We start from the raw sequence: 12,192 nt of genomic DNA on the forward strand, positions 1-12,192 counted from the left end.
AACTCTCAAAACCCTGTCCATCTGGCACTACAGGCAGACTTAAGCAAACTCTCAAAACCCTGTCCATCTGGCACCACAGGCAGACTTAAGCAAACTCAAAACCCTGTCCATCTGGCACCACAGGAAGACTTAAGCAAACTCTCAAAACCCTGTCCATCTGGCACTACAGGCAGACTTAAGCAAACTCTCAAAACCCTGTCCATCTGGCACTACAGGCAGACTTAAGCAAACTCTCAAAACCCTGTCCATCTGGCACTACAGGCAGACTTAAGCAAACTCTCAAAACCCTGTCCATCTGGCACCACAGGCAGACTTAAGCAAACTCTCAAAACCCTGTCCATCAGGTACTACAGGCAGACTTAAGCAAACTCTCAAAACCCTGTCCATCTGGCACTACAGGCAAACTTAAGCAAACTCTCAAAACCCTGTCCATCTGGCACTACAGGCAGACTTAAGCAAACTCTCAAAACCCTGTCCATCTGGCACCACAGGCAGACTTAAGCAAACTCTCAAAACCCTGTCCATCAGGTACCACAGGCAGACTTAAGCAAACTCTCAAAACCCTGTCCATCAGGTACTACAGGCAGACTTAAGCAAACTCTCAAAACCCTGTCCATCAGGTACTACAGGCAGACTTAAGCAAACTCTCAAAATATTTGTACGATTTGAAAAAGGTTTTGGAAAGCGAGTTTGCAGGGCTACGGAGTCAGTCAGTCTCATTTCCATGATGTCCTTACCGTCCTGTTGCGTGGTGACAGCCTCACTCTCCTGGCTGTACTCACTGTCCCCGATGTCGTTGGTGGCTTTCACTCGGAACTGGTAGGAGGTGAACGGCTTGAGGCTGGCAGGAGAGAATGTCTCCTGTCAGTTCACTTATGTCTTCAACCTAGAGTTATCCTAGACATGTACTAGATAGTGTGGTAACACTGTGTTTAAAGGCTGCCTACATAAACACATTCATAACCCTACATAAACACATTCATAACCCCACATAACACATTCATAACCCTACATAACACATTCATAACCCTACATAACACATTCATAACCCTACATAAACACATTCATAACCCTACATAACACATTCATAACCCTACATAAACACATTCATAACCCCACATAACACATTCATAACCCTACATAAACACATTCATAACCCTACATAACACATTCATAACCCCACATAACACATTCATAACCCTACATAACACATTCATAACCCTACAACACATTCATTACCCTACATAAACACATCCATAACTCTACATAACACATTCATAACCCTACATAACACATTCATAACCCCACATAACACATTCATAACCCCACATAACACATTCATAACCGTACAACACATTCATTACCCTACATAACACATTCATAACCCTACAACACATTCATTACCCTACATAAACAAAAAACATAACCCTACATGAACACATTCCTTTAAATGTGAATAAAGTTTCTCTGCCCTCTCACCAGCACTAGATAGGGTACTAGGTATTGTGCTAGGTAGTGCATTAGTGAGGGTGCTAGGAAGGGTACTAGGTAGGGTGTGTACTGTACCTGTCCACTATGTAGGAGCTGGCCTCGTGGTTGACCGATGCAGAGTGGACAGTCCAGTTACTGTCTGGTAGCTCTCTGTACTGCACCGTGTAGTATCGGACAGGTGACAGGCCGTCGCTACCTGGTTCCCATGACAACATCACGCTGCGCGCCTGCACGTCCTCCTGGGGCACTGTGGGACGGCTGGCTGGCTGGGGCCGCGCTGAGGGGGCGGGGCAAACACACACTGTCAATCACCGTTCCCATACATAACCGCAATGACTGTAATAAATATGTAAATCAATGAATGACTAAATTAATAAATCGATGTAAATAAATAGATGCAAAAATACAAATATAAATAAATAAACACATGAATAAATAAACACATGAAAACATAAATAATATGTCAAATAATAAATAAAGGAAGTAAATAATTGAAAGCTACATTATGTTTGTACTATTTCCTCCCCAGTCGGGTCAGTACCTACCTCTCTTCTCTGTAGTGACCACCAGGGCCTCTGCAGCCTCCCCCCAGCACTATTTCCTCCCGTCGGGTCAGTACCTACCTCTCTTCTCTGTAGTGACCACCAGGGCCTCTGCAGCCTCCCCCCAGCACTATTTCCTCCCCAGTCGGGTCAGTACCTACCTCTCCCTCTCTGTAGTGACCACCAGGGCCTCTGCAGCCTCCCCCAGCACTATTTCCTCCCCAGTCGGGTCAGTACCTACCTCTCCTCTCTGTAGTGACCACCAGGGCCTCTGCAGCCTCCCCCAGCACTAGTTCCTCCCCAGTCGGGTCAGTACCTACCTCTCTTCTCTGTAGTGACCACCAGGGCCTCTGCAGCCTCCCCCCCAGCACTATTTCCTCCCGTCGGGTCAGTACCTACCTCTCTTCTCTGTAGTGACCACCAGGGCCTCTGCAGCCTCCCCCCAGCCCTATTTCCTCCCCAGTCGGGTCAGTACCTACCTCTCTTCTCTGTAGTGACCACCAGGGCCTCTGCAGCCTCCCCGCAGCACTATTTCCTCCCCAGTCGGGTCAGTACCTACCTCTCCTCTCTGTAGTGACCACCAGGGCCTCTGCAGCCTCCCCCAGCCCTAGTTCCTCCCCAGTCGGGTCAGTACCTACCTCTCCTCTCTGTAGTGACCACCAGGGCCTCTGCAGCCTCCCCCCAGCACTATTTCCTCCCCAGTCGGGTCAGTACCTACCTCTCCTCTCTGTAGTGACCACCAGGGCCTCTGCAGCCTCCCCCCAGCACTAGTTCCTCCCCAGTCGGGTCAGTACCTACCTCTCTTCTCTGTAGTGACCACCAGGGCCTCTGCAGCCTCCCCCCAGCACTATTTCCTCCCGTCGGGTCAGTACCTACCTCTCTTCTCTGTAGTGACCACCAGGGCCTCTGCAGCCTCCCCCCAGCACTAGTTCCTCCCCAGTCGGGTCAGTACCTACCTCTCCTCTCTGTAGTGACCACCAGGGCCTCTGCAGCCTCCCCGCAGCACTATTTCCTCCCCAGTCGGGTCAGTACCTACCTCTCCTCTCTGTAGTGACCACCAGGGCCTCTGCAGCCTCCCCCCAGCCCTATTTCCTCCCCAGTCGGGTCAGTACCTACCTCTCTTCTCTGTAGTGACCACCAGGGCCTCTGCAGCCTCCCCCCAGCACTATTTCCTCCCCAGTCGGGTCAGTACCTACCTCTCTTCTCTGTAGTGACCACCAGGGCCTCTGCAGCCTCCCCCCAGCCCTATTTCCTCCCCAGTCGGGTCAGTACCTACCTCTCCTCTCTGTAGTGACCACCAGGGCCTCTGCAGCCTCCCCGCAGCACTATTTCCTCCCCAGTCGGGTCAGTACCTACCTCTCCTCTCTGTAGTGACCACCAGGGCCTCTGCAGCCTCCCCCCAGCCCTATTTCCTCCCCAGTCGGGTCAGTACCTACCTCTCTTCTCTGTAGTGACCACCAGGGCCTCTGCAGCCTCCCCCCAGCACTAGTTCCTCCCCAGTCGGGTCAGTACCTACCTCTCTTCTCTGTAGTGACCACCAGGGCCTCTGCAGCCTCCCCCCAGCCCTTGCGTGTCTGAGCGGTGAGGCGGAACACGTAGACGGACTCTGGTTTCAGTCCAGATGCTGTATACTGTCGTGCACTGGGGCTCAGCACGTCCACAGTGGCAGCGTTGCTATTAGAGGTGTTCCGTCTGTGTGTGATCTGATAGGCTAGGTCGGAGAGAGGAACATGACGATTCAGTACGGGAAACGATCTGTTGACGACCTAAAATGTTGAAATGTTGTCAATAAAGAACATGGACATAGATTGCATAGTGTCTTAGAGGAACCAAGGACAACGTAATAAACAGAATGTGGTTAGTGTCTTGGTATGAGACTTGGACCCTGAGATACAGAGCCCCTGTGGTTTAGATACAGCAGTAGGTGGTTAGTGTCTTGGTATGAGAGCTTGGACCCTGAGATACAGAGCCCCTGTGGTTTAGATACAGCAGTAGGTGGTTAGTGTCTTGGTATGAGAGCTTGGACCCTGAGATACAGAGCCCCTGTGGTTTAGATACAGCAGTAGGTGGTTAGTGTCTTGGTATGAGAGCTTGGACCCTGAGATACAGAGCCCCTGTGGTTTAGATACAGCAGTAGGTGGTTAGTGTCTTGGTATGAGAGCTTGGACCCTGAGATACAGAGCCCCTGTGGTTTAGATACAGCAGTAGGTGGTTAGTGTCTTGGTATGAGAGCTTAGGGACTGAGATACAGAGCCCCTGTGGTTTAGATACAGCAGTAGGTGGTTAGTGTCTTGGTATGAGAGCTTAGGGACTGAGATACAGAGCCCCTGTGGTTTAGATACAGCAGTAGGTGGTTAGTGTCTTGGTATGAGAGCTTAGGGACTGAGATACAGAGCCCCTGTGGTTTAGATACAGCCGTTAGTTAGAAATACTACTACCTGTTAGGATAATGGATGTATAGAGGGGGAGGGGGCTGTGGTAGTAGACGTACCCAGGATGATGCCGTTAGGCTGGGCAGGAGGCTGCCAGATGAGCCTGACTGAGCCGGTCCTCACCTCTGGGAACAGGATGCCCACTGGAGGACCTGGGACTGTGGAGACAGAGGGAGGAACATGGGTTAGGAGGACAGTACCAACACAACAGTACTGTGTCCACGTTGATCTAGTTGAGCTTACCTTTATCAATACAATTACAGAATAGAGGATAACAGGACCAGTGGTTCTGGCTGAGGGTAGAATAGTCTTGATGTGGCCAGTAGCCTCCTTTAGGGGGGCCCCTTCATTGCCGTGTTTATCTCAACAGGCTAACACAGTGTTGTGGCGTGCAGGACACCCGGGTTTTGAACCCAAGGTATTAGGTCAGTGAGTAATGCTCACCATCGTCCAGGGTCCTCTCCAGGATGGACGGCCTGCTGCTCCTGCCGTCTCCTATCCGTGTGAAGGCCAGAACCTGGATCTCATACAGCACGTACTTCCCCATACCACTCAACTGAACACTGTGGCTGGTGTTCCCCTCCACCACCCAGTACTGAGGGACAGAGTCTGAACCCTTGTCCTTGTACACCACCTGGGAGACCACGGGGACAATGGGTAATAGTGAGTGTGTTTGTTTAGGTTCCTGTTTAGGTGTCTGTGTGTGTGTGTGTGTGTGTGTGTGTGTGTGTGTGTGTGTGTGTGTGTGTGTGTGTGTGTGTGTGTGTGTGTGTGTGTGTGTGTGTGTGTGTGTGTGTGTGTGTGTGTGGGTGTGTGTGTGTGTGGCACTGACCTTGTATCCCAGGATGAGTCCGTTGCGGTCAGTCTGAGGGACCTCCCCCCAGCGGACCAGGATGCTGCTGGAAGTCGTGGCGAAGGCTGACACATTGGTGGGACCACAGGATGGCACTACACAGGGGCCAGAGGTTAGAATACAGCCTGTGTGTATTCAGTATAAGTGTGTTAATGTGTGTGTAGTATGAGTGTGTTAGCTGTCTCCCCAGTCTTACCAGACTCTCTGGTTCTGCCCTGGACAGGCTGGCTCCAGGGCCCAGAACCCATGCCGTTGATGGCCTGAACCCTGACTTCGTACTCTGTCCACTCCTCCAGGTCCTCTATGGTAAACTCCCTCTCCAGCCGGTCACTGATGACATGGGATAGGACCCCTTCCTTAGATGCCGCTCTGGAGTACTGAACCCGGTAACCCACCAACTCCTGGTCCCCATTGTACTCCCACTCTGGAAGAGGCTGGAAAGAGAGGAGGTGGGGAGGAAGGTTGAGAGGGTATGATACACACTGACTGACAGAGAAACAGAGACTGACTGAGAGAGAAACAGAGACTGACTGACAGAGAGACAGAGAAACAGAGACTGACTGACAGAGAACAGAGATTGACTGACAGAGAGACAGAGATACAGAGACTGACTGACAGAGAAACAGAGATACAGAGACTGACTGACAGAGAGACAGAGACTGACTGACAGAGAAACAGAGATACAGAAACTGACTGACAGAGAGGCAGAGATGGACTGACAGAGAGACAGAGATACAGAGACTGACTAACAGAGAGACAGAGTCTGACTGACAAAGAGACAGAGATACAGAGAGACAGAGACTGATTGACAGAGAAACAGAGAGACAGAGACTGACTAACAGAGAGACAGAGTCTGACTGACAGAGAGACAGAGATACAGAGACTGACTAACAGAGAGACAGAGTCTGACTGACAGAGAGACAGAGATACAGAGACTGACTAACAGAGAGACAGAGTCTGACTGACAGAGAGACAGAGATACAGAGAGACAGAGACCCTGACAGAGATACAGAGATACAGAGACTCTGACAGAGAGACAGAGATACAGAGACTCTGACAGAGAGACAGAGATACAGAGACTCTGACAGAGATACAGAGACGGACTGACAGAGATACAGAGATACAGAGACTGACTGACAGAGATACAGAGATACAGAGACGGACTGACAGAGATACAGAGATACAGAGACTGACTAACAGAGAGACAGAGTCTGACTGACAGAGAGACAGAGATACAGAGACTCTGACAGAGATACAGAGATACAGAGACTCTGACAGAGATACAGAGATACAGAGACTCTGACAGAGATACAGAGATACAGAGACTCTGACAGAGATACAGAGATACAGAGACGGACTGACAGAGATACAGATGGATTGACAGCGAAACAGAGACTCTGACAGAGATACAGAGACCAACTGACAGAGAAACAGAGATACAGAGACTCTGACAGAGAGACAGAGACCAACTGACAGAGAAACAGAGATACAGAGACTCTGACAGAGAGACAGAGACTGACTGACAGAGAAACAGATGGATTGACAGCGAAACAGAGACTCTGACAGAGATACAGAGACCAACTGACAGAGAGACAGAGATACAGAGACTCTGACAGAGATACTGAGACTGACTGACAGAGAGACAGACGGACTGACAGAGAAACAGAGATTCAGAGACTGACTGACAGAGAGACAGAGATACAGAGACTGACTGACAGAGAGACAGAGATACAGAGACTCTGACAGAGATACAGAGACTGACTGACAGAGAGACAGACGGACTGACAGAGACTGACAGAGAAACAGAGAGACAGAGACTGACTGAGAGAGAAACAGAGATACAGAGAGACAGAGACTGACTGAGAGAGAAACAGAGATACAGAGAGACAGAGACTGACTGACAGAGAAACAGAGAAACAAAGAGACAGAGACTGACTGACAGAGAAACAGAGATACAGAGACTGACTGACAGAGAAACAGACGGATTGACAGAGAAACAGAGACTCTGACAGAGATACAGAGCTACAGAGACTGACTGACAGAGAGACAGAGATAGAGACTCTGACAGAGATACAGAGATACAGAGATACAGAGACTAACTGACAGAGAGACAGAGATACAGAGACGGACTGACAGAGAAACAGAGATACTGAGAAACAGAGATACAGAGACTGACTAAAAGAGAAACAGAGATACAGAGACTGACTGACAGAGAGACAGCGATACAGAGACTGACTGACAGAGAAACAGAGATACAGACAGACAGAGAAACAGAGAAACAGAGATACAGAGACGGACTGACAGAGAAACAGAGATACAGAGATACAGAGAGACAGAGACTGACAGAGAAACAGAGATACAGAGAGACAGAGACTGACTGACTGACTGACTGAGAAACAGAGATACAGAGAAACAGAGACTGACAGAGAAACAGAGAGACAGAGACTGATTGACAGAGAAACAGATATACAGAGAGACAGAGACTGACTGACAGAGAAACAGATATACAGAGAGACAGAGACTGACTGACAGAGAAACAGAGATACAGAGAAACAGAGACTGACAGAGATACAGAGAGACAGAGACTGACAGAGAAACAGAGATACAGAGAGACAGAGACTGACTGACAGAGAAACAGATATTGTGTACATGCATGTCTGTGTTCCTTGTGCCCTTATGAGGAAAACAATCTAGTCAGGACGCACCACCCATCGGAGCCAGAGGCTGGTCTCTGAGGCTGTTCGGAGGGTGACGTTGTAGGGGGAGATATCTGGAGGAGCCTGCAGGGTCTGGATCTTCCTGGAGGGCTGGCTGGGAGGACTGGTCCCCACTATGTTCACCTGGCGCATACGGAACCTACAGGGGAGGACAGACAGGAAGGTATGAATGTCAACATGGGTTTGACAGGATGTTCTGGTAGGAGCTATGCTTACAACATGGGGACACAGGAATCAGGGTTGGGGACCAATTCCAATTCAATTCAGAGGGTATGGACTTTTTTGCTCATGAATTGAATGTTGATCCCTTTGAAGTGGAATAGAGTCCAACTCTGATGGGTGTATTGTGTGGTAAGTATGTGACTACCAGAATAACTATGTGAGTACGTTTATCAGGTGTAATGTTAGGTACCTGTTGTAGCTGTACTAGTGATGTTGTACTGTATCTATAGGAGGTGTAGTGTTAGGTACCTGTTGTAGCTGTACTAGTGATGTTGTACTGTATCTATAGGAGGTGTAGTGTTAGGTACCTGTTGTAGCTGTACTAGTGATGTTGTACTGTATCTATAGGAGGTGTAGTGTTAGGTACCTGTTGTAGCTGTACTAGTGATGTTGTACTGTACCTATAGGAGGTGTAGGGGTTCAGTTCCAGGACCTCCAGGGAACGGGCATCAGGCTCGTTGGGCAACTGGTGGACCATCACCCACTCCTCATTCTCCCCGATTATACCAATCTAGAGAGGGTATAATGATGGGGGTGGGGGGGAGAGGGAGGGAGGGAGGGAGATAGAGAGAGAGAGTGCAAGGGAGATAGAGAGAAGAGAGAGGGAGAGAAAGAGAGAGGGAGAGAGAGAGAGAGAAGAGAGAGGGAGAGAAAGAGAGAGAGAAAGAGAGAGAGAAGAGAGAGTGAGAGAGAGAGAGAGAGAGAGAGAGAGAGAGAGGGAGAGAAAGAGAGAGAGAGAAAGAGAGAGAGAAGAGAGAGTGAGAGAGAGAGAGAGAGAGAGAGAGAGACTATGATTTTTTAAATTCACTTAAAGTTTGATTGATTGATTGCTCCCTTGCTTGATTCATTGATTTATTGATTGATTGGATGTGTCTCCCACCTGTGCCTCGACCTGCCAGCGTGAGATGGATGTCTTGCCGTCATAGCCAGGTTTAAACTGCAGGGCCACAGAGCGGGGGCCGATGTTGGAGATGGCTATGTTGGTTGGCGGGCCTGGCATCTCTGTATAGGGAGGAGGAAAGAAACAATGAGATCAGGGACGGAGATAAAGGAGGAGAGACAGTGAGATCAGGGATGGAGATAAAGTAGGAGAGACAGTGAGATCAGGGACAGAGATAAAGGAGGAGAGACACAGTGAGATCAGGGACGGAGATAAAGGAGGAGAGACACAGTGAGATCAGGGACGGAGATAAAGGAGGAGAGACACAGTGAGATCAGGGACGGAGATAAAGGAGGAGAGACACAGTGAGATCAGGGACGGAGATAAAGGAGGAGAGACACAGTGAGATCAGGGATGGAGATAAAGTAGGAGAGACAGTGAGATCAGGGACAGAGATAAAGGAGGAGAGACACAGTGAGATCAGGGACGGAGATAAAGGAGGAGAGACACAGTGAGATCAGGGACGGAGATAAAGGAGGAGAGACACAGTGAGATCAGGGATGGAGATAAAGGAGGAGAGACACAGTGAGATCAGGGATGGGGATAAAGGAGGAGAGACAGTGAGATCAGGTACGGAGATAAAGGAGGAGAGACACAGTGAGATCAGGGATGGAGATAAAGGAGGAGAGACAGTGAGATGAGGGATGGAGATAAAGGAGGAGAGACACAGTGAGATCAGGGATGGAGATAAAGGAGGAGAGACAGTGAGATCAGGTACGGAGATAAAGGAGGAGAGACACAGTGAGATCAGGGACGGAGATAAAGGAGGAGAGACACAGTGAGATCAGGGATGGAGATAAAGGAGGAGAGACAGTGAGATCAGGTACGGAGATAAAGGAGGAGAGACACAGTGAGATCAGGGACGGAGACAAAGGAGGAGAGACACAGTGAGATCAAGGATGGAGATAAAGGAGGAGAGACAGTGAGATCAGGGATGGAGATAAAGGAAGAGGGACAAAGTGAGTCACACCAAAAATCATAAGAGCATTTGGCTGGGGTTAGGGAATGGCTGGGGTTAGGGGACTGGGGTAGGGTTAGGGGAGTGAGGTTATGGTTAGGGGGGAGGAACTAACCTGGGGGTATAGTTAGGGGGAGGAAGTAACCTGGGGGTATAGTTAGGGGGAGGTACTAACCTGGGGGTATAGTTAGGGGGAGGTACTAACCTGGGGGGTTAGGGGGAGGTACTGACCTGGGGGAGGGTTAGGGGAGGTACTAACCTGGGGATAGGGTTAGGGGGAGGTACTAACCTGGGGGTTGAGTTAGGGGGAGGTACTAACCTGGGGGAGGGTTAGGGGAGGTACTAACCTGGGGGTAGAGTTAGGGGAGGTACTAACCTGGGGGTAGAGTTAGGGGGAGGTACTGACCTGAGGGTAGAGTTAGGGGAGGTACTGACCTGGGGGTAGAGTTAGGGGAGGTACTGACCTGGGGGTAGAGTTAGGGGAGGTACTAACCTGGGGGTAGAGTTAGGGGAGGTACTAACCTGGGGGGTTAGGGGAGGTACTAACCTGGGGTAAGTTAGGGGGAGGTACTGACCTGGGGTAGAGTTAGGGGAGGTACTAACCTGGGGGTAGAGTTAGGGGAGGTACTGACCTGGGGGGTAGAGTTAGGGGGAGGTACTAACCTGGGGGTAGAGTTAGGGGGAGGTACTGACCTGGGGGTAGAGTTAGGGGAGGTACTGACCTGGGGGTAGAGTTAGGGGAGGTACTAACCTGGGGGTAGAGTTAGGGGGAGGTACTAACCTGGGGAGGGTTAGGGGGAGGTACTAACCTGGGGGTAGAGTTAGGGGAGGTACTGACCTGGGGGTAGAGTTAGGGGAGGTACTGACCTGGGGGTAGAGTTAGGGGGAGGTACTAACCTGGGGGAGGGTTAGGGGGAGGGACTAACCTGGGGGTAGAGTTAGGGGGAGGAACTAACCTGGGGGTAGAGTTAGGGGGAGGTACTAACCTGGGGGAGGGTTAGGGGGAGGTACTAACCTGGGGGAACTCCAGATGATATAGTAGAAGAAGACAGTTGACCCTGTCCCTTGGAGGTCATCCCAGCCACCTGGATGGTGTAGGTGGTGAGGGCGGTCAGCCCGGTGACTCGGTACTCCTGGGTCAGGTTAGGGAGGTAGTGGGTTACCCGGGTGTTGGTCCGGTTAAACTCCTCCCACGAGATACGGTAGCCTGTAGGAGAGGGACATCACAGCTGGTTAGACTGATACAGAGGACATATGAAGACTACAATACAATACTGTAGGAGAGAGACATCACAGCTGGTTAGACTGATACAGAGGACATATGAACAGACTACAATACAATACTGTAGGAGAGAGACATCACAGCTGGTTAGACTGATACAGAGGACATATGAAGACTACAATACAATACTGTAGGAGAGAGACATCACAGCTGGTTAGACTGATACAGAGGACATATGAAGACTAAATACAATACTGTAGGAGAGAACATCACAGCTGGTTAGACTGATACAGAGGACATATGAAGACTACAATACAATACTGTAGGAGAGAGACATCACAGCTGGTTAGACTGATACAGAGGACATATGAAGACTACAATACAATACTGTAGGAGAGAGACATCACAGCTGGTTAGACTGATACAGAGGACATATGAAGACTACAATACAATACTGTAGGAGAGAGACATCACAGCTGGTTAGACTGATACAGAGGACATATGAAAGACTACAATACAATACTGTAGGAGAGAGACATCACAGCTGGTTAGACTGATACAGAGGACATATGAACAGACTACAATACAATACTGTAGGAGAGAGACATCACAGCTGGTTAGACTGATACAGAGGACATATGAACAGACTACAATACAATACTGTAGGAGAGGGACATCACAGCTGGTTAGACTGATACAGAGGACATATGAAGACTAGAATACAATACTGTAGGAGAGAGACATCACAGCTGGTTAGACTGATACAGAGGACATATGAAAGACTACAATACAATACTGTAGGAGAGAGACATCAC

The 12,192-nt window shown here is 49.6% G+C and overlaps 1 protein-coding gene across 1 annotated transcript in view; it reads right to left on the reverse strand.

Annotated features, from left to right (window-relative positions):
• Nucleotides 1-12,192, reverse strand: part of LOC106594110 (protein sidekick-2) — a 416,824-nt gene that overhangs the window by 48,019 nt on the left and 356,613 nt on the right. Inside the window, exons 21-31 of the mRNA XM_045719726.1 lie at nucleotides 11,171-11,362; nucleotides 9,138-9,259; nucleotides 8,659-8,768; nucleotides 8,024-8,174; nucleotides 5,515-5,752; nucleotides 5,298-5,413; nucleotides 4,910-5,099; nucleotides 4,525-4,623; nucleotides 3,550-3,744; nucleotides 1,567-1,768; nucleotides 738-841 (exon numbers count right to left, since the gene is read on the reverse strand). Coding sequence (XP_045575682.1) covers nucleotides 738-841; nucleotides 1,567-1,768; nucleotides 3,550-3,744; nucleotides 4,525-4,623; nucleotides 4,910-5,099; nucleotides 5,298-5,413; nucleotides 5,515-5,752; nucleotides 8,024-8,174; nucleotides 8,659-8,768; nucleotides 9,138-9,259; nucleotides 11,171-11,362 — 1,719 coding nt within the window. The remainder of the gene's footprint in view (nucleotides 1-737; nucleotides 842-1,566; nucleotides 1,769-3,549; nucleotides 3,745-4,524; nucleotides 4,624-4,909; nucleotides 5,100-5,297; nucleotides 5,414-5,514; nucleotides 5,753-8,023; nucleotides 8,175-8,658; nucleotides 8,769-9,137; nucleotides 9,260-11,170; nucleotides 11,363-12,192) is intronic.

This window comes from Salmo salar, chromosome ssa06 (assembly GCF_905237065.1).
Source record: "Salmo salar chromosome ssa06, Ssal_v3.1, whole genome shotgun sequence".
Lineage (NCBI taxonomy): Eukaryota > Metazoa > Chordata > Actinopteri > Salmoniformes > Salmonidae > Salmo > Salmo salar.